This window comes from Schistocerca nitens, chromosome 4 (genome assembly GCF_023898315.1).
Source record: "Schistocerca nitens isolate TAMUIC-IGC-003100 chromosome 4, iqSchNite1.1, whole genome shotgun sequence".
NCBI lineage: Eukaryota > Metazoa > Arthropoda > Insecta > Orthoptera > Acrididae > Schistocerca > Schistocerca nitens.
Window position 1 is genome coordinate 532,702,047 of NC_064617.1, and position 21,683 is coordinate 532,723,729.

At 39.2% G+C, this 21,683-nt stretch overlaps 1 protein-coding gene across 4 annotated transcripts in view; it reads right to left on the reverse strand.

The window, feature by feature from the left end:
- LOC126253197 (centromere-associated protein E-like) overlaps positions 1 to 21,683 on the reverse strand; it is a 178,394-nt gene that overhangs the window by 109,600 nt on the left and 47,111 nt on the right. For all 4 annotated transcript variants that reach the window (XM_049954365.1, XM_049954363.1, XM_049954364.1 and 1 more), the window contains 3 exons: positions 19,987 to 20,185; positions 14,685 to 15,031; positions 1,721 to 1,943 (listed from right to left, as the gene is read on the reverse strand). In XM_049954365.1, coding sequence (XP_049810322.1) covers positions 1,721 to 1,943; positions 14,685 to 15,031; positions 19,987 to 20,185 — 769 coding nt within the window. The remainder of the gene's footprint in view (positions 1 to 1,720; positions 1,944 to 14,684; positions 15,032 to 19,986; positions 20,186 to 21,683) is intronic.

Below are 21,683 nucleotides of genomic sequence, written 5' to 3' on the forward strand. Positions count from 1 at the left end.
ATAAGCCTTCACATAGTTGCCAGTTCAATTCAGTTCTCTGTCTCTCGCTCTCTCTCTCTCTCTCTCTCTCTCTCTCACACACACACACACACACACACACACACACACACACACACACAGCAGATTATATAATTGTAAAGCATGCCACTATGGTGTTTAACTTTGGTGCAGATTACAAAAATTACCATCGGATTTTAATTTAGTTTCAACTCTCGGAGGGGGCGATCCCCCTCACCCCCCCCCCCCCCCCCATAATCTGCCATGTCTGAAATAGTGATTGTTGTTGCTCCCAGTGCGCAGTTAGCAGTTCAGTACAGGCTCTGTGTCTGAGCTGGCATTAGTCAGACGTACTTGCTAAATGGACTCACGTGAAACACATGGTTTTGGAAGTAATGGATTCTGTATAATTATTTGTGTCACATTCTTTGTTCTGCAACCTCATGTTATTCAGCTCTATTCAAACAGCAGTAGCAGTTTAGAGTTTGCTACAATCTGTTCTGTGGTTGGCTGCACTCGCTAGTGTGTTTTTGCTTTGATGATCTGTGCTGTGTTCAGACAGCTGTAGTTTCAGTGTAAGTGAGTAAGAAGGTATTGTGGCACATGGGACATAGCTAAGACTGGATGTAGTTAAATTGTTTGAAACGAGTAAAAATTTTGGCAATGAAACATATGCAACAGGCTGTGGTTTGCTAAGAACTGTTCTCACTCAAACCCTCCATTGTCTGCTTCCTAAAAAGTATTGTGGCACATGGGTCATTGCTATAATGGGATGTAGTTAAATTTATCTAAAAACAAAGATGATGTGACTTACCAAATGAAAGTGCTGGCAGGTCGACAGACACACAAACAAACACAAACATACACACAAAATTCAAGCTTTTGCAACAAACTGTTGCCTCATCAGGAAAGAGGGAAGGAGAGGGAAAGACGAAAGGATGTCTGCTTGTGTCTGTATATGTGTGGATGGATATGTGTGTGTGTGCGCGCGCGAGTGTATACCCGTCCTTTTTCCCCCTAAGGTAAGTCTTTCCGCTCCCGGGATTGGAATGACTCCTTACCCTCTCCCTTAAAACCCACATCCTTTCGTCTTTCCCTCTCCTTCCCTCTTTCCTGATGAGGCAACAGTTTGTTGCGAAAGCTTGAATTTTGTGTGTATGTTTGTGTTTGTTTGTGTGTCTGTCGACCTGCCAGCACTTTCATTTGGTAAGTCACATCATCTTTGTTTTCAGATATATCTTTCCTACGTGGAATGTTTCCCTCTATTATAATCATATCATTAATTTGAACCCAACAATTACGATGTAGTTAAATTGTTTGAAATGAGTAATAATTTTGGTAATAAACCATATGGTACAGTCTGCAATTTGCTCAGAACTGTTCTCAACTGAACCTGATATTGTTTGATTTCTAAAAAGTACCAGCAAAAGATTAGCTCCTTGGAGTGGAGAGAGTAGCAGCACATCAGGCATTTGTGTTATATTACCAAATAATCACATTATTAAAAACCATACTATCTTCATAACTACCTGCAGAACGTAGTTTGTCTATGAGAGCTCTAAAAAACCTCTTCTTCTGCAGGAGAAAGGTATCTGAGGATTTTATTTTTGATTGTCATCATCTTAAAAGCCACCCCACTTCCATCCATCCCCCCCCCCCCCTTCTCTCTCACACACACACGCACAAATATATGTGAAAATGGAAAGAAATTAAATGTTTTCACCTTGTTTTCATGAATAACAGATTTCAGGCTACTAATCTCATTGTTTGCTTCCTCAAGAGCCTCTTCTAATGCTCTTACATTATCAGTTAGATGATTTTCTTCAGACTGTTTCTGTAATTCAGATTGCAAAAGAACAACTTTCTCTTGGAGCTCTGCATTCCGAGTGCTCAGCTCAAATCTTGTTGATTCCAGCATCTTGTTTCTGTCTTCCATCTGTTGTAACCTGCGGAATGAAAAACAACTTACTAAAATAAAACTTAAAAAAATACACATGACTGCTGCATGAAATGATACCTGCACAACAGAACACACAGTAATAGCTCTGCATTTCTTTTGCATCTACATCAATACGCAAAAAATTCAAACTTAAATGTTTTCGTGCTTTATTATGTAGTGACATGCACATGTACTTTAAAAGGCAGTGCTATGTCGTCTGCAGAGGGCACCTCAGTCTTGTGTGTTTGTGAGATTTCACAAAAAACAGGAGTGGGGACCGAGAAAACAGCCATGAGACACAGCGCCAGACACTAAAGATTTTTCATGACATTCCCAAAATGATGAACATGACCCTAGAGGACATCCAAGTCTTGTACAGATGTTGGTCAGCACATCAGCGATCAGAGGGAAGCATTGGAGCCATGCCAGGCGGGTGTGAACCGGAGACGGAACACTCACGCAGCACGAACCGATTACGGAGCGCTCAACAAGAGACAGAAGTGGAAATCGAGGAAACAGCCAGGATACAGAGCACCAGACACTACAGATGATGACTGCGAACCCAGAGAGTGGCCGAGCCGGATACGGATGGCAGTGTGAAAACCAGTGGCCAGAGGGGCCCATGGGAGCCGGGCCTGGCGGGTACGGATCGCGGAGGGAACACCCAATGCAGTGTGGGCTGACTAGGGAGCGCCTGGCACCTTACAGGCTTAAATACTGGACTTGGTCAACTCGAGGACCATTCTCGGGTAGCATCTGAAGAAGACAGAGAGTTACACCGTCAAAATATCGTGCGAGAACGACACGAACATCCGGCAGAAGTCCTGTTTTTTCAAAATATCAACAGATTGCCAGGTAAGCCTAAAGAATTACAATACTACTCATGATGGAAACATATTGCATCTAATAGCAACAAACAGACCTGATCTCTTTGAGGACCGCCATAGCGAAACTGGTATCAGTCATTATCAAAGTACAATAGACAACTAAAACAAAATGAAAGATTATGTATGTTCTGTAAAACAGAAAAAAAAAAGAGTAACGGTCATATCTCAATTAGGAACTTGAAACTTACAGTATAGGGCAGGGGCATGTGGAGGAACTCTGGCTCAAATTTAAAAGAATAGTTGACCATGCACTGGACAGATACATACCCAGCAGAACAGTTCATAATGGGAGGGAACCTCCATGGTATACAGTCACTGTAAAAGAAACTTCTAAGGAAACAGAGATTACCGAGTAATTGGTGTAAAACGAAGTGTAGGGTTATAGATAGAGCGATGCTGAATGAAATGCGTTTGGCTATCAAGAGAGCAATGCGCGCTGCCTTTGTATCAGAATATTGTCAAATGATCTTTCAAAGAACCCAAAGAAATTCTGGTTTTATTTATAGACTATTAGTGGCACCAAAGTTAGCTGGTGAATGAGACAGGAACTGAAACTGAGGGTAGTAAAGCAAAAGATGATATGCTCAACTCCATTATCAAATGTTATTTTACAAAGGAAAAGCCAGGAGAATTGCTCAAATTTATTCCTTGTACCACTGAAAAGAAGAATGAAATACGTATTAGTGTCAGTGGTGTTGAGAAATATCTGAAACCGTCAAAAATGAACAAAGCTCTAGGGCCCAATGTAATCCCTGTCAGATTCTATACTGAATTTGGCTGAGTTAGCCGCTATTCTAACTATAATCTATCATAGATCCCTTAACAAAAACTGTGCCCAGTTATTGGAAAAAGGCACAGGTTACACCTCTCTACAAGAAGGGTAGTAGAAGTGATCCACAAAACTACCATACAATATGCTTGACATCGATTTGTTGCAGAATCTTAGAACATATTCTGAGCTCGAATGTTATGAGGTACCTTGAACAAAATGACCACCTCAATGACAACCAGCATGGATTTATAAAACATCGATCACGTTAAACCGAACTTGCACTTTTCTCACATGACATACTGAAAGCTTTGGATCAAGGCGATCAGGTAGGTGTTGTATTTCTTGGTTTTCAAAAAGCATTTGTCTCAGTAAAACACCTATGCTTACTGTCAAATGTATGATCATATGGGGTATCATGTGAAAATTGTGACTGGACTGAGGACCTTTTTGTAGGAAGGACACAACATGTTATCTTGGATAGAGAGTCATCGTAAGCTGTAGAAGTAATTTCGGAGGTAGCCCATAGAAGTGTGTTATGACCCATGCTGTTCATGTAGCATATGAATGACCCTGTAGACAATATTAATAGTAACAGCAGGCTTTTTGCAGATGATGCTGTTATCTATAATGAAGTACTATTGAGAGAAGCTGCATAAATATTCAGTCATATCTTTATAAGATTTCAACATAGTGCAGAGATTGGCAACTTGCTCTAAATATTCATAAATGAAAAATTTTATACTTCACAAAACGAAAAAACATAGTATCCTAGGACTATAATATCAATGAGTCACTGTTGGAATCAGCCAACTCAAATAAATAGCTGGGTGTAACACTATGTAGGGATATGAAATGGAATGACCACATAGGTACAATGGTGGGTAAAGCAGGTGGTTGACTTCGGTTTATTGGTAGAATATGGGGAAGTGCAATCAGTCTACGAAGGAGATTGCTTACAAATCACTCTTGCGACCAGTTCTAGAATATTGCTCAAGTGTGCAGGACTTATACCAGATAGGCCTAACAGGGAATATTGAACATATACAGAGAATGGCAGCACAAATAGTCACAGGTTTGTTTAATCTGTGGAGAATGTTACAGAGATAATGAAGGAACTGAACTGGAAGACTCTTTAAGATAAGATGTAAACTATCCCAAGAACGTTTATCAACACAGTTTCTAGAACCAGCTTTAAACTATATACTACAACCCTCTACATTATCACTCACATAGGGGTCGTGATTAGAATAATTACTGCCTGCACAGAGGCTTTCAAAGAATAATTCTTCCCATGCTCCACATGTGAATGGAAAAGGAAGAAACCCCAATAAATGGTACAATGCGATGTACCCTCTAGCATGAACCTCATGGTGGTTTGCAGAGTGTAGATGCAGATGCAAATGTAGAAATTCAAAGAATGTGCTTGAAAATTGTCACAGTGTTCATTACAATCTGGTTGAGAACAAGCTTTCAGGGGCATCACTGTTCTTTAGTGAATATGTACTTTGCGATTACATGGCTCCAAGCTGGTGCAACACTGTTCTCAGATTCTGATTTCTGTATTGTTGCTACTCTTTTGCTATACTATGAGGCTAAAAAAGTAAAGTCTGTGGTTCAAGCCTGTGACTGAGCTTTTGACCTGACTGAATTGTAGACTGCAACCTTTCTACGTCACAGTACTACAAGGAGGGGGGTGGTGGGCCCATTGCCCGGCCACCTTTTACTCCGGGTGAAGACCCCTGGCACTAATTTTGTAGCAGCCTGAGTGTACCTGATGTCCTGGAAGGACTAGAATAAGAAAAATCCCTGTCCCTATCCGGGACTGAACCCTGGGTCTCTAGGGCTGGACTGTAGTATTTTAACATTTAGACCACCACGGCCACATACCATACATCCACCAGCAAAAATTCCTCTTTTTTTATTCTGCCACGAAAAGCTTAACGGTTAACCTGCAGAGTAAGAAGTTGAGTAAAGGAAGCACCTTATGCTGGTTGAAATTCATTAGTGAGTCAGTAGTGCCAGAGTGGGAAAGAAAATTACGTTAGGAATAATGCTTAACCCTTTGCAAATAAATAATTATATTTACCCAATTCAGAAATTTAATTTTTGTAGATTTTTATTAGTGTTAATTAAGCCTATGAATAGAATCATTATAAGGATATAGTTTGTGAGTCATATTCATAAATGATATAAATAACAGGAATCGTGACAAAGTCAGAAAGGAGAAATGTATATTGTTAAGTTAGGGCAACATAATAAAGGTTACAAAACTAATGCCTGAAGTGATGGAGCTTGTTCATAACAATGAGAGGACTGTACCAGGTAGTCACTGATGGCCACCAACAATGTACTGTACTCTGATTAAAATTACTTTATGATTTATGTTTCACCAAGTTGGCCCCTACAGCCAACTGCCATCCAATCATAGTTCTGCTTTGAGTGCCACATGCTCACTGTGTTTTTCGTTTTGTATGTTACATGCAGCACCTTGTGAAGCTTGGTTGACTGCATGCTGGCAGCACTGCCCCCTGCCACTACAATCTGTCAATCCAAAAGTAATTTTAACTGAAGTACAGTGATGCTGTATGAGTGTAGGGCTACAGAGCAGTGCCATTCAAATTGTTGAGGGTTATGTAATTATGTTGTAACTGAAGAGGAGAGAATGTCAAGGAACACTGATCAAATGTGTTCTTGTTTCATTTATTTCATGTCTGATTTACATTTATGTGTGGCAAGGAACACTTAGGATCACTGTAAAATTTATAAGTTTGTATGTGATATATTGTTCTTTATGATGCTTGATCATCACGGATTATATTGAAATTTTATGTGTAAATTCGCACATGTCCCGAATGAATATGAGTGAAGTTTCATGTTCATCAAAGCAATACCAGCCAAGATATATTCTCTTGTTTGACTCCACGCACAACTTTGAGGAGAGCGAATGAGAATTTCTGGTGACTTTGGGCTATTATGTTTCGGACAACACTTTGTTGAAAGAAATTAAATGTGGTCATCTTGAACAACTGTATGTGTTCTCTTAAGAATAATAATGAAAAGAGTTTTACAAGCCATACTCAGCCAAAAAATTTTAGGCAAAATAGCCTGAAAAAATTACAAAGTCTGGCTTCCTATATCTCAGGTACGATGAACGTGACACTTGGTATGAAGTAACCTAAAACAAGGTTCTCAGATATAAAGTTTCATTTATGTACTGCTTTCCAATACTGAATAAATTAAGTGCAAAGTTGAATATTTTGTAAAAAAAAAAAAAATAAAAATAAAAAATAAAAATAAAAAATAAAAAAATGGCATTTTCAACCTGATTTTGCAACAACCTATGTTCTATAAAACTTCCAAACTGGGCTCATTAGAAAGACCATGGTTTTTAATAGCAAAAAAGAAGTTTATCTGATAATCCAACACAGAATAACAATGCTAATCAATTTCAATCGAAGCTGGGTGTGAAAATCATGGCATGACAAAAATGTAAACTTCAGATTCATATATCTCATAGAGTAAATGCAAGCTGAATGTGAAACTTAATACACAATAAGTCGGTAGCACAAGGATGTGGAATACAAAATTTCATTCACATACTATTTTCCAATGACCTACAAAGTTGTCAAAAAGATCACGACTTTTTTAAAAAATGTGAAAACAGGGTATATTCCTCTCTCTCTCTCTCTTTTTCACAAATACCATAGTGTATTAGAGCTTCAGAAGCTGCCCCCCTCCCGCAAACAGTGGGTTTAATTTCCAACATGGGTTAACAGTGCAACATAAACTGAGGCAAAGTAATGGAAAAATCATGCTGTGAAGAAGTTTTAACATTGGCTTCTTATATATTGTTGCTTAAAGACATGATAAACATGAAACTTTGGAGACAACAACTTGCCCCCCTTCTAACAGCCGTGTACCGCAAGTCTCTAGAGGAACGGAGGGTTCCAAATGATTGGAAAAGAGCACAGGTAGCCCAGTCTTCAAGAAGGGTCGTCGAGCAGATGCGCAAAACTATAGACCTATATCTCTGACGTCGATCTGTTGTAGAATTTTAGAACATGTTTTTTGCTCGAGTATCATGTCGTTTTTGGAAACCCAGAATCTACTATGTAGGAATCAACATGGATTCCGGAAACAGCGATCGTGTGAGAACTCGCGTTATTTGTTCATGAGACCCAGAACATATTAGATACAGGCTCCCAGGTAGATGCTATTTTTCTTGACTTCCGGAAGGCGTTCGATACAGTTCCGCACTGTCGCCTGATAAACAAAGTAAGAGCCTACGGAATATCAGACCAGCTGTGTGGCTGGATTGAAGAGTTTTTAGCAAACAGAACACAGCATGTTGTTATCAATGGAGAGACGTCTACAGACGTTAAAGTAACCTCTGGCGTGCCACAGGGGAGTGTTATGGGACCATTGCTTTTCACAATATATATAAATGACCTAGTAGATAGTGTCGGAAGTTCCATGCGGCTTTCGCGGATGGTGCTGTAGTATACAGAGAAGTTGCAGCATTAGAAAATTGTAGCGAAATGCAGGAAGATCTGCAGCGGATAGGCACTTGGTGCAGGGAGTGGCAACTGTCCCTTAACATAGACAAATGTAATGTATTGCGAATACATAGAAAGAAGGATCCTTTATTGTATGATTATATGATAGCGGAACAAACACTGGTAGCAGTTACTTCTGTAAAATATCTGGGAGTATGCGTGCGGAACGATTTGAAGTGGAATGATCATATAAAATTAATTGTTGGTAAGGCGGGTACCAGGTTGAGATTCATTGGGAGAGTGCTTAGAAAATGTAGTCCATCAACAAAGGAGGTGGCTTACAAAACACTCGTTCGACCTATACTTGAGTATTGCTCATCAGTGTGGGATCCATACCAGATCGGGTTGACGGAGGAGATAGAGAAGATCCAAAGAAGAGCGGCGCGTTTCATCACAGGGTTATTTGGTAACCGTGATAGCGTTACGGAGATGTTTAATAAACTCAAGTGGCAGACTCTGCAAGAGAGGCGCTCTGCATCGCGGTGTAGCTTGCTCGCCAGGTTTCGAGAGGGTGCCTTTCTGGATGAGGTATCGAATATATTGCTTCCCCCTACTTATACCTCCCGAGGAGATCACGAATGTAAAATTAGAGAGATTAGAGCGCGCACGGAGGCTATCAGACAGTCGTTCTTCCCGCGAACCATACGCGACTGGAACAGGAAAGGGAGGTAATGACAGTGGCACGTAAAGTGCCCTTCGCCACACACCGTTGGGTGGCTTGCGGAGTATAGATGTAGATGTAGATAAAGTATCATTCATGTACTGCTTTCCAAATTTCTACAAAATCATCTCAAATTTGATTTTCATAAACATCACAAAAATACATCACATGCAGTTTGCTTTCATAAATATCTTTTTTTCATGTTCTGAGCATTCAGAAAATCATGTTCAATTTTCAAACGTGCACTAAAAATACCTGAAAATTATGGACAACTTTGAGAGAATGTACCATGGTAACAGGTAACACTGCAGTAACCCATTGCCCATGTTTCATTTGCACGTGGTTTTTATTTTTAAACTGACTAATAATATCTCACTATGTCGCACTGGTCCATGGTGTCATTGTCGCTATTTGTTCAAGAACATGAACCGACAATCCCAGTGCCATAGGTGTCATGCTCGCTCATTGTGCAATACCAACCAGTGGGGGGCTTCTTCATCCAGTTTCTCAAGATTGTAATTTGGTTTCTTAATTTAGGTTTCAAAGTCCTGTTGTGCTTCCTGTCTGCTTACAGAGCTGCTAAGTACCTTATCTCTTCTGTTCTTTACATGAGCACTACTGATTATTTACTTCAGCCATTTTCACAGTAGGTGGCACGCAAGAACTGATCACAGCATAAATTGTAAACAATGTCACTGTGGACCAACACCATACAGTGAGATATTAATTTTCAATAATAAAAAGAAAATTGCAACAAAACACAATCAACAGACTTCTGAAATGCAGCCTCTTCCCATTTCTCTGAAATTTGTCCATTATTTTCAGGTATTGTCAGCGTGCAACAGAAAATCAAATGTTATTTCCTAAATGCTCGGAAACATGTTCTTTCCAACGATGATTAGTTTAAAATCAGTTATGGAAATCTAGATTTTCTAAAAGCAAACTGAATCTGCTGTATTTTTGTAATTTTTATGAAAATCAAGTTTGAACTGATTTTGTAGAAATCTGGAAAGCAGTTCATCAAGGATATTTTATTCTGGAAACCTATCTGTTGCTATGTAGTTGTGCCAAAGTTTCATGATTATCATGTCTTTTATCAATGAGATATAAGAAGCCAAACTTAAAATGCTCTATTTTATTTTAAAGCTTTAATAGAAAATGGTCTTTATAAAAGAAGTTTTTTTTTTTTTTTTTTGACAAAGCTGAGGATCATTCTAAAATAGTAGATAAATGAAATTTTGTATTCCACATCCTTATGCTACTAACCTATTGCATATTAAGTTTTGTCCTCAGCATGTGTTTGATCTATGAGATATAAGAATCCAAAATTAACATTTTTCTCATACTGCGATTTTTACAGCCAACTGTGATTGAAGTTGTCTAGGATTGCTAGCTCACGCTGAATAATCGAATAAATTTTTGTTTGTGTTAAACCCATGGTCCCTATTAATGAGCCTAGTTTGGAAAGCTTTAGACAACAAAGCTTTTCGGAAAATCAGGTCGAAAATACCAGTTTTAATCTTTTTACAAAATCTTCAACTTTGCACTAAATTATTCAGGATTGGGAAGTGGTACATAAATGAAACTTTATATCTGAGAATCTTGTGTTGTTAAGTGACTTTACGCCAAGCGTCACATTCAGCATACCTTTAGTCCCTGGGATATAAGAAGCTACACTGTGAAATTTTTTTTTACATCAATTTTATCTGGTAGTTGTACCTAAGACTTTCTTGCTGAATATGGTTCGCAATATTCTTTTCATTAACATTCTTAAGAGAACGAATGGAGTTGTACAATATGGCTAAATTTCGTTTCTTTCAACAAAATATTGCCCAAGATACAACAGCTCTTAGTCACCAGAAATTTATGCTCGTTCTCCGCAATATCATGCATGGAGTGAAACAACTGACTATATCTTGGCCAGTATTGCTTCAATGAACGCTAAACTTTAATAATGTTCATTGAGGACACTTATGAATGTTCACCTGTTATTTCAGTGAAATTTGTTCCGAAATTAGGCAGTTTAACATGGACTGAACCAGTTAGTAGTCCTAGGATGGACACGTGTGTACATGTTGCGTGTGGACACATGAAGAACTGGCCAAAGTTTGCCAACAGCTGAAAATGCTTTCAGCTGTGATGAGCCATCTACTGGCTGCTGCTTCAGGGTGTAGTGGTGGCAGAGAATCTGGCATGCGTAGGATATGTCACGGGCTCTGTTACCAAGGCAGCTTGTAGTACACCCGAAGAGAGGGTTACAACCTTGTAAGGTGAGTGGCAAGTTGTAACGTGTTTGTGCCACTCGAGGCAGAGGGTCAAGGTGGAGACTGGCTGGCCTCAACCAACCACCATGTAAGTGGACAGGTGGCTGCTCCTTCAGCAGAGTCTGAGCAGGCAAAAAGGAGCAAGGAATTGCTAGTTATAGGGAGCTCCAATGTTAGGTGCATTGTCAAGCCCCTTAGAGAAACAGTGTCCACGGCTGGAATGAAGTTCATTGTGCGCTCGGTATGTCTGCCTCAGGGCCTCATCTGAGAAGTGGAGGCGGCGCAGCCTGTGACTATCAAGGGTGCAGGGTGCAGACGTCTGCAAGTTGTGGGTCACGCCAGCACCAATTATGTTGTCACTTGGGTTCTGAGGCCATCCTCAGTTCATATGGGTGACGGGCAGAAATGGTGAAGACTGCTGGCCTCACTCGTGGGATTCAAGCAAAGGTTACAATTTGCAGCATCGTACCTATAGTTGATTGTGGCCCTTTGCTTTGGATACGAGTGGAGGGTGCCAATCAAAGGCTCTGTTGATTCTGTGACAGTGTCAGCTGCATATTTATGGGCCTGTGTTAGGGGATGGAGAATTGTAGGACTCCGCTGGATAGGTCAGGAGTGCACTAAACAAAGCAAGCACCTACTCAGGTATTAGAGTACTTGTGAAGTGCACAAGTTTTTTTATGCTAGACAGTGAGTTGAGGTCCTCTGATGAATGCTCACCAATTGATATGCAATGAGTGAAATCAGGGAACATAAAAAGTAAAGACATTTCATGTGTCAAAATTTTAATGTAAATTCTCACAGTATTCGTAACAAAGCTTCTGAATTTATTGTCCTGCAGAAAAGTTGTTGTGCTCAAATTATTTTTGGAATCAAGTGCTGGCTGAAATCAGAAACAAGAAACTCGGAAATATTTAGTGAGTCATGGAATGTATGTTAAAAAGACAGATTAGATGCCATAGGAGAGGAAGTGTTCATTGCAGTCGACAAAAATATTATGTCTATGGAAGTAGAAATTAAGTCTGACTGTAAAATTGATCAGATGCATGTAATTGATCTAAATGAAGTAAAGTAAATTATCTGATGTTTTTACTGGCCACTCGATTCTGACATGACAGTTTTAGAAACATCCAAAGAAAGCCTATGCTTAGAAGTGTGAAAATATCTATGTCATGCAATATTAGTTGGAAGCAACTTTAACCTACTGAGGAAAGATTGTGAAGTCTCTGGATTCACTGAAGGTGGTAAGAACAGACTGTCTTGTGAAGCAGTTTTGAATATGTTTTCCAAAAACTGTCTTGAGCAGCTAGTTCAACAGCCTAAAGCAATAAAAATATTTTAGACCTTGTAGCGACAAACTGGCCTGAGCTTACTGATTGTGTCAGTTAGAGATAGGAATGTGATCATCTCATCACAGTGATGATGGTTACTAAATTTAATAAGTCCATCAAGAAGGTCGGCAGAGTATTTTTGCTAGAAAGAGCACATAAACAGGTTTTAGCAGCCAATTTACACAATAAATGGACATCATTTAGTTCCAATATAACAGACATAGAGAAATTGTGAGCAAAGTTTGAGCTGACTGTAAATTGCACTCCAGAAAAGTATAAGCCGAGTAAGTGGATTAACGATGGAAAAGACCTACTGTAGTTTAATAACAAATGATGACAGGCAAAAGTTAGTAGACATTCATGAATCTGTAAAAAAGATCTGTGTGCGAAGCATACGACAACTACCATCATCATATCCAAACAAATGATCTTGTCGAGAACCCGAGAAAATTCTGGTCCTATGCAAAGTCGCTAAGCACGTCAAAGGCTTCTATATAGTTACTCACTGACCAGCCTGGTGTGGCAATAGAAAACAGCAAAAGGAAAGCTGAAGTTTTAAATTTCATGTTTAAGAAATCATTCACACGTGAGGTTTGCACAAACACATCACTGTACAGACTCCCATTTGAAGGACACAGTAGTAAGCATCACTGGCAGCACAGAGAAGCAACTGACAGAGTTAAAAACAAATATGTTGGTGGGTAATGATGGAATACCAATTTAGTTTTACAAGAGAGTACTCTATGGCATTGGCCCCCTCACTTAGCTTACATTTATTGCGGATCTCTCACCCAGCGCAAAGTTCTAAGTGACTGTAAAAAGGTGCAGGTGTATTCAAGATCAGTGTATTCAAGAAGAGCAAAAGAACGGACCCGCATAATTGCAGACCAATATTGTTAACACTGGGTTGCTACAGAATTCTTGAACATATTCTGAGTTTGAATATAATAAATTTCCTTGAGACAGTAAAGCTTCTGTCCACAAATCAGCATGGATTTAGAAAGCATTGCTTGTGTGAAACTTGGTCTGTCCATTTCTTGGACGATATTTTGTGAAAAATGGATGAAGGGCAACAGGCAGATTCCATATTCCCCCAGATTTCCAGAAAGCAAAGCATTTGACACAGTGCCCCACTGCATACTGTTAATGGAGGTAGGAGAATATGGAATAGATTCCCGGATATGTGAGAGGCTTGAAGACTAGAGCACAGTATATTATCCTCAACAGAGTGTGTCTGTCAGAGACTATGGTATTGTCAGGAGTGCCTTGGGGAACGGTGGTAGGACCACACTTTTTCTCTACATACATAAATGATCTGACAGACAGAGTGAGGAAAAAATCTGAGACCCTTCGGTGATGATGGTGTGGCATATGGGAAGGTGTCATTATTGAGTGACTGCAAGAGGACACAAGATGACAAAATTTCTAGTTGGCGTGAAGTATGGCTGCTGGCTCTAAATGTAGAAAAATGAAGTTAATGCTGATGAGTGGGAAAACTAATCTCAATATAGCATTGGTATGTGCTGCTTTACACACTCACATCCATTAAGTATCTAGTCGTAATGCTGCAAAGTGATAAGAAACGGAACAAGCACGAAAATGCGGTAGTAGGGAAGGTGTACTGTCAACTTCGGTTTATTGGGAGAATTTTGGAAAAATGTAGTGTATATATAAAGGAGACCGAGTACAGACCACTAGTGCGGCCCATTCTTGAGCATTGCTGAAATGTTTGGGATCCTCACCAGGTTATATCAAAGGAAGACACTGAAGCAATTCAGCAGCGAGCTCCTAGGTTTGTTACGAGTAGGTTCAATCAAAAGGTGAGTATTACAGAGATGCTTCATAGCCTCAAATAGTGATCTGTGGAAGAAGGATGACATTCTTCTTGCAAAATATGGGTGAGAAAATACAGCTCATACAGAGGAACACAGTCATTTTCCTCTCTCTCTATTTGCAAGTGGAACAAGAAAGAAATTGACTAGCAACAGTACAAGGTAGCCTCTGATATGCACCATACAATGGCTTGTGTAGTATGTATGTACATGTAGATGTAGATATGTACAGTGTTTCTATTTTCAAACATACACTCTGTCTTACTCTGGAAAAAATGCAAGAGAAATGGATACTTACTTTACAATATCAATATTTGCTTTTCATCACTAAAACTAGTACTGTCATTAAGATTGCATTCCTGGGAATCCATATCAAGGGATATAAAAGCATGCAGGAGAAAAGAGTGGACTGTAAAAATGATAAGTTATCAGAAGCTTTCCACACCTCTTGTTTTTTGCTTCCAGTTGTTTATTCAGGTCTTCTTTCTCTCTTTTCATGTTTGCTTCAAGGGCAACAAAATTTTGCTGCATTATCCTCATCTCCTCGCGCGTTTCATCTAAGGTATCTAAAGTTGCCTTGCTTTTGCGTGACAAGTCTTCTGACATTAATGTTATTGCCTTTGTGCGAGCTTCAATTACAGAATCCTTCTCCTTCAAGTTCTCTTGAAGATCAATTATTGTATTTTCCAGTTCAATTATTTTACCATTAAGTTCTGTAATTCTATTGTCTCTCAGAGATATCTGTGAGTGCAGTTCTTGAATCTGATGTTCTGGTGACATACCTTCTGGTATCTGCAAGAAATAAATAAAGTAAAAATAAATAAATAATACAGACTTGTGAAAACTGCATGTGCATGACCCTGGAAATGTTTTCTCTAAAGATATCTTCCTAGATTTTAGAAATGGATTTTAGTTACTTTGTCAAAATTTATGACACTGATATTTTGTCTTGCCTGAGGTTCTGAACAAAAATGAAAAAGCAAATGAAAAGAAAACAGATAAACATGAAAAGATGCTTACAACACAATTATCAGCTGTTGGCAGCATCTATGACTTGAGCTCAAGAAACAAATTAGTATAGTAAGAATTTATCATTTACTAATTAGTAAGTAAAAAGGGGACTCTATAAGAATGAAATTTAGATTCGATAAGTTTTCAAGTACCATCAGTGTTTCAACAGATTTAAAAACTTAAGAAATATGAAATTTTGGGAGTATGATTGGCAAGGAAACAAAAAATACTGTTGAAGCACAATTGAGACAAAAGAGGGTACAGAAAAAATGAGAGAAAAACCAAATGCTAGAGAGAAAGAACCAAAACAAAGAAGCATCTACAACAGAAACTGTAAAAAAAAGGAACAAGCAAAAAGGTGAAACGAATCGGTTTGAAGGACAGAGAGCATGTGAATGTGAGTGTGTACCTGCGAAGCTGGGGAAGGCAACAGGGGAATATGAAATCCAATGCCTGGCAATTTTACTTTGCAAAGAGTAGCGTGAAGTGATGAGGTTGAGACCCATGTTTATCAGACTGTGATACAGCTTAATTATTGTATTCACAAGGATGTTTTATAGCTATATGCTAGTGAAATTTATGAGCACAAGACAGTATTACTGCAATTTAAGAAAAAAATCTAACACAAGATAATGGGTTGGAGAGAAGGTTTGTTCGTAATATGCAGTAGGTGGCTTCACGATTGCATAATTCTGGAAATACTTCAAGCTGGTGTTACCCAGGCAGTCAAGAAAAGGCCATGTATTTTGGATTTGAGTAAAAATTTAGAAGAATACTGACAAATTCTGAAATGTATTTGCAAAAGGCGATGAATGTGGTTCAACCTGCCACGAATTATTAGTGATGTTTTTTGAATTTGATGCATTTCTGATTAAAAGATTGAGGCTGCTTTGTTTAGAAATTTTGATTTCAAATATCTTCTCAAGAATGCACTTAAAAAGGAAATAAAAAATGACAAAACCTGAGCATTATCAGCACACTACCTACTATCATATTTCTGATGAACTACGCAATGATTATGAAACAGTGTTAGGCCATTCAGATATGACGGTATAGTAACAGCTCAATTTCATATAATCTGATAGTGAATCAAAACTCCATCTGTGAAAAAAAAAAGCTACAGCAGAATAATTTTCACGGTTTTTGAAACAGTTAGTTATGGATGACAAAATTAGGTCATGCATGACAAAGATGTTCATTAAAGTTAGGCGAAGAATTGGCGAAAGAACACTGCTGCTCCACTGTGTGATGGTGTTGTCTTTGAACTATATTTTATTGTACAAGAAACACACAAAATCTCTGCTAGTTTTGTTCCGAATACCATAACAAAGACAATGAATGCTTTATGTGACACTGAATGGTTTCATGGGCTGTATGGGGCCCATGAGCTGTGGGTTGCTAGTCACTGAACTCTACTATGTAACAATGAAAACAGCTATTGAGGATTATGTGAGCTACACTCAGCTACAGGAGACTGCCTATGTGAAGTCTAGAGTCTAGTCAACAAACCTCTGTTGGCAGTAGGAGTATAACCGTGTCACATATTATATCATCCTGTGTTAGCTGAGTGAGTTTCTATTGTCTACTAACTCACCACAATTGCTTGTACAGTGCTTGTGGAAGTAATTAGCTGTCCATTCAAGTGCACCACAGTCAGGTAACGTATTTTGAGGGATAGGCAATACTAATAACAATAATGATAATAACAACATTACTGCAATCTGTGTTACATTATAAACTGTTCATTCTTCTTTGTCACTGTAAGTTTTATAAATAAAAGAACTCACATTGTACTGTGTCACTGATTTTAATAATATCTATTATTTATACAATACTTTTCTGCAAAACAAAAGACACTGAGCAACTGAGAGAACTCAAATATGTTAGCCAGAGGCCATTAAGTTTTAAGTAGACACATATAGGAATCAAAACAAAATTTGCAGGTAGCTAAAACTCACATTTCTAAAAATGTTGTTGCATAGTGCAAGAAATAGTTGTACTTAACAGTCATCTACATCCAAAGGCAGTAGCCTCCCAACAATACTTTGTAAACTAGGAGAGCATGTGGTGAACAATAGGGCAGAAGTTTACTACGGGCCATCCACATGCTTGTGTGTAGTATAAAGCAGATATAGGCAATGTATCATAAAATCAGGTTGGAGACTGCCGAAATAGGATGGTTTGGGTGTAACCAATGATACGCTTTTAATCAGGTGACAACGGTATGATGGGAAACAAATATTTCTCAAAATATGTTGGCAGCCATTCCATCACCTTCTGTGATGTCTTTACAAAGACATTTTGTTATTGACATATACAGTACTCCTGAATCCACTCGTTATGTTCAGATAATTATTAATTAACAAATTTTTACTTGATTTATGAAATTATGTACTATTATTAAAGAACTAAGTTTTTACCCAATGCTCCACTTGCATAGTGTATGTCACATATATTGAGCACATCATCTCTTCTCCCCCCCCCAATCCCTTTGTCTGACTACACCTCCCTTCTCTCTATATCCAGTTCTCCTCATCCCTCCCTCTGTCCATCTCCTCCCTAAACCTACATCCTCATCCCCCTCTCTCTGTCCACCTCCTCCTCCACTTTCTCTATCCATCTCTTCTTCCGTCTCTATCAATCATCCCCTACTCCCCCTCCCCAACCCCTACATCATTCCTACCCCAACGAGAGCTAGGTGGTTCTCACCTCCACATTACTCCTTTCCAGATAATATGTGGCATGTGTACCAAGTATCAAATTTAGTTAAAATCGATTCAGTGTGTTTTTATGTGCAGAACATACACTCCTGGAAATGGAAAAAAGAACACATTGACACCGGTGTGTCAGACCCACCATACTTGCTCCGGACACTGCGAGAGGGCTGTACAAGCAATGATCACATGCACGGCACAGCGGACACACCAGGAACCGCGGTGTTGGCCGTCGAATGGCGCTAGCTGCGCAGCATTTGTGCACCGCCGCCGTCAGTGTCAGCCAGTTTGCTCTAAAATGCATACCTTATGAGCTACGAGCAGTACTTCATCTTTGATACTGTAAAACAAATCTCTTTTGTTGCACCCTCTTTGTTCCCCACATTTTGGGAGGAGCTAGTATGGGCCAAAACAAGAAAAATTATCTAATAATCATGGGCTCTAGATTGCGTATCTTACAAGCTATGTGCACTTGTTCAGTAGAAGAGACGTGTGTCATGGGATCAAAGATAAACAAGTATTCATAGCTCTTTAGGTATGCATTTCCATTTTTGAGCACATGTTTATAAGACTATTTTTTGCTTGCAGTATCATGTATTTTCAACTGTACACCTTTACGTCATTAATTATGATACACACTGTCTGTGTGTGGGAAGGGGGGGGGGAGAGAGAGAGAGAGAGAGAGAGAGAGAGAGAGAGAGAGAGAGAGAGAGAGGGGGGGGGGAGGGGGAGGGGGGAGGGTGGGAGGGGGGGAGGGGGGAGGGAGGGAGGGAGAGGGAGGGAGAGGGAGGGAGGGAGGGAGGGGGGGGGAGGGAGGGAGGGAGGGAGGGAGAGGGAGGGAGGGAGGGAGGGAGGGAGGGAGGGAGAGGTTGGGTGCTAGGTGACTTAATGGTAACGTGCCAGACTTATTAAAGTCTAAAGTTCTCAGTCTGATCCAGTTCAGACCTAGGATTTTTATCTGTCACTAATCACTAATTTCCCCACTGGCAATGTTTGTTGATGTTAACAGTGCTGAGTTGTACTGTGGTTAGGAATCCACATTAAACTGTAGGTCCTTCTATAACTGACTGGGTAAGTCAGGTCAAAGATCAGAGGAAGGCAACAGCACCACCCTCCAACAGGACCGTTCCTAGCAAAGCATTTTGTGTTCAAAATCAGCAAGGGTGTACCCAGGATTTGAGGTAGTGAGGAAGAGGTGGTGGGGCATCTATAATATTAGTTTTGCAGAGAATGGCAAAATAGATTTGAGTTTTCAAAACAAACGGTTCTAGGTGCACTTGCTAGTAACCAGTATCCATTCCATGTTCTACTTTCTTCGAAGTGATACTGAATTGACACACGCTGTCTGTGTGGCAGTGCAGGATAAGATTTCACTTTATGAAGGTAACACTTTCTTCTAGTAACTGGGGACATTCACAGATGGGTGCATGAAGTAAAAATTAAGACTGCTCTTACTTTTAACCCTTATCTTTAATTACTGTAGTCCAGGTCTTTTAGTCTGAACTGAGTATATATGGCACAGCTCTAATAAAATAGTTTCATTATTGACACAATTGCAGTACAGCAGAGATGGGCAGTGGTGCTGGTATACAGCCAGCCACAGTTGACAAGACTCTGAACATAGATAAAGCAGGCAATGCAAGAAACACATGGCATTTGAAGAAGAGAGGGGGAAAAAAAATGCAATTTTGCTGGGGACTGGTCCCTGTGATTTGACCTGCTCACCCACCAATCAGAAGGATATTTTATTCAAATTATAGCTGTTGTTACTTTGTTCAGTGTATATATGACTTTCATTCAAATAAAACAAGAGAAAAAAGCTGAAAATGAGAACTGGACTAAAGGTGAAAAAAAATTCTCCTTATGAAAACTACACAAACTATTCTTTCCACTTTTACTGGATGTGATATAAATTTTTTCTCAAAAAGAATAAACTCAACATCTAGATTAATGTCAACCCAATAAGTCACTATGAATTCAGAAAATTATCACATAAAAAAAAAACACTGAAATTAAACTTACTTCAAATGACTGAGTGACCTCTGCAGTAGGAACTGTGTGTGTTAAGGAAGCAGCTGCTAATAACCTAGTGTTAAATTCTCCTTTCAGTTCTTGAATAGTCTGTTCTCTCTCTTCCAACTGTGATCGTAAGTGTTCAACCATCTCCTCAATACCACGCTTATTTTTTGTAACTTCCTTGTTTCGCTGCTCACATTTTATTCTGCAACAAGTAGTTGGATAAAGACTACAGTTCATAAAGTTCACATGAGACCACAAATATAACGAGTAGCCACTGAATTATTATAAGGTACCAATCAGTAAATATAGCAGAGTGGAAACATGACTTATTACTGCAACTCACAATAGTGTAAAACAACAGCATGAGCATCTGAGTGAGATAGAGAAATGAAATGATTTTTTGGAATTTAATAAAAATGTATCATGTGGGTATGAAGAGTTGATGTCAATATCTTGCAAACAATGCCATTTTTAGAGTGTTAGTGAACTGCTGTTGGTCAAGTGTTTTAAAACTGCTGTCTATACAGAAAGACAATCAAAAATCAATACAAGTGTGGAAAACAAGAAAAGGTCAATTGCACATACAAGTGTCAGGCTGGTGACTAATTCAAAGCAACAAATGCAGTATTGATGGATTCATCATTGAAACAGTTAATCTAGTGCAACGAGTATACCCGTGAGATGTTGATGGTTGAAGAAAATAGCTACAGGTCTGACAAACCATTTTTTTTATACTTTATTGTCAATTGGTTTGTATATGTTTAATATTCCATCTTTGCAGAGATTATAGGCTTTTCCCAGTTTCATAAACCCCATGATCCTTTGATGGCCAGACACTTTGACATTATTAGTTCTCCGAGTTATCTGCAGGAAATAGGTTTTAGTTTAATGTGTCATCCTATGGTGCATTTCTGATATCTGTGATGACCTCTATCTTGTTGATGGTTGTCTTCAACTCAAGCTTAACTGCTATGTGGTCGAGGGAGGAGAGTTGGATGCTAAGAGTCTGGGATTGTGCAGACTACGGAATTGACTTTATATATAATTATTTATTTATATTATATTTACCCATACGGTAAGTCTCCCCTGACCCGCAGTTCTGGGTTACTTTCCCAAAATCTACCCCTTTCCCTAGACCTCTACAGTCCTTTTCCTTCACCCTTCTTCCTTCCTTTGCAACCCTTCTGCCTGAAGAAGGAGCCACTAGTTCCGAAAGCTTGCCCATCACACACAACAGTCTTTTATGTGTGTGTTCTGCTGCCTCTTTGGTGAGTAGATTTTTTATCTATTCAATTAAATAATTTTATCCATAATTGACTGTTTTTCTGGTTTTATTTGTTTACATTGCCTGACGAAAAGAGTGAAGCAACCAGGAGACGTGGTTGGATTTCAATGTGACTTCATACACATTCACATCATTGGCAGGTATGTATGATTAGATCTGCAATCCTTTGTGACAAGCAGAACAGCCACCAGAGTGGATTAGTGTTGCTACCAGGCCTGGTGGCGTATATAAGGAGCATGAACAGTATCCGGCATTGAGTGATCATTGTGAAGGACATTGAGGTGTTGCATACTCATGTGAAACAATGTTATCAGCACTTAACAGCTTTTGAAAGAGGCATCACTTTTGGTCCCTATTTGGCCAGCTGGTGGAATCATGCAATGTACAGATTTATGGGGCATTAAGATGTGACCCT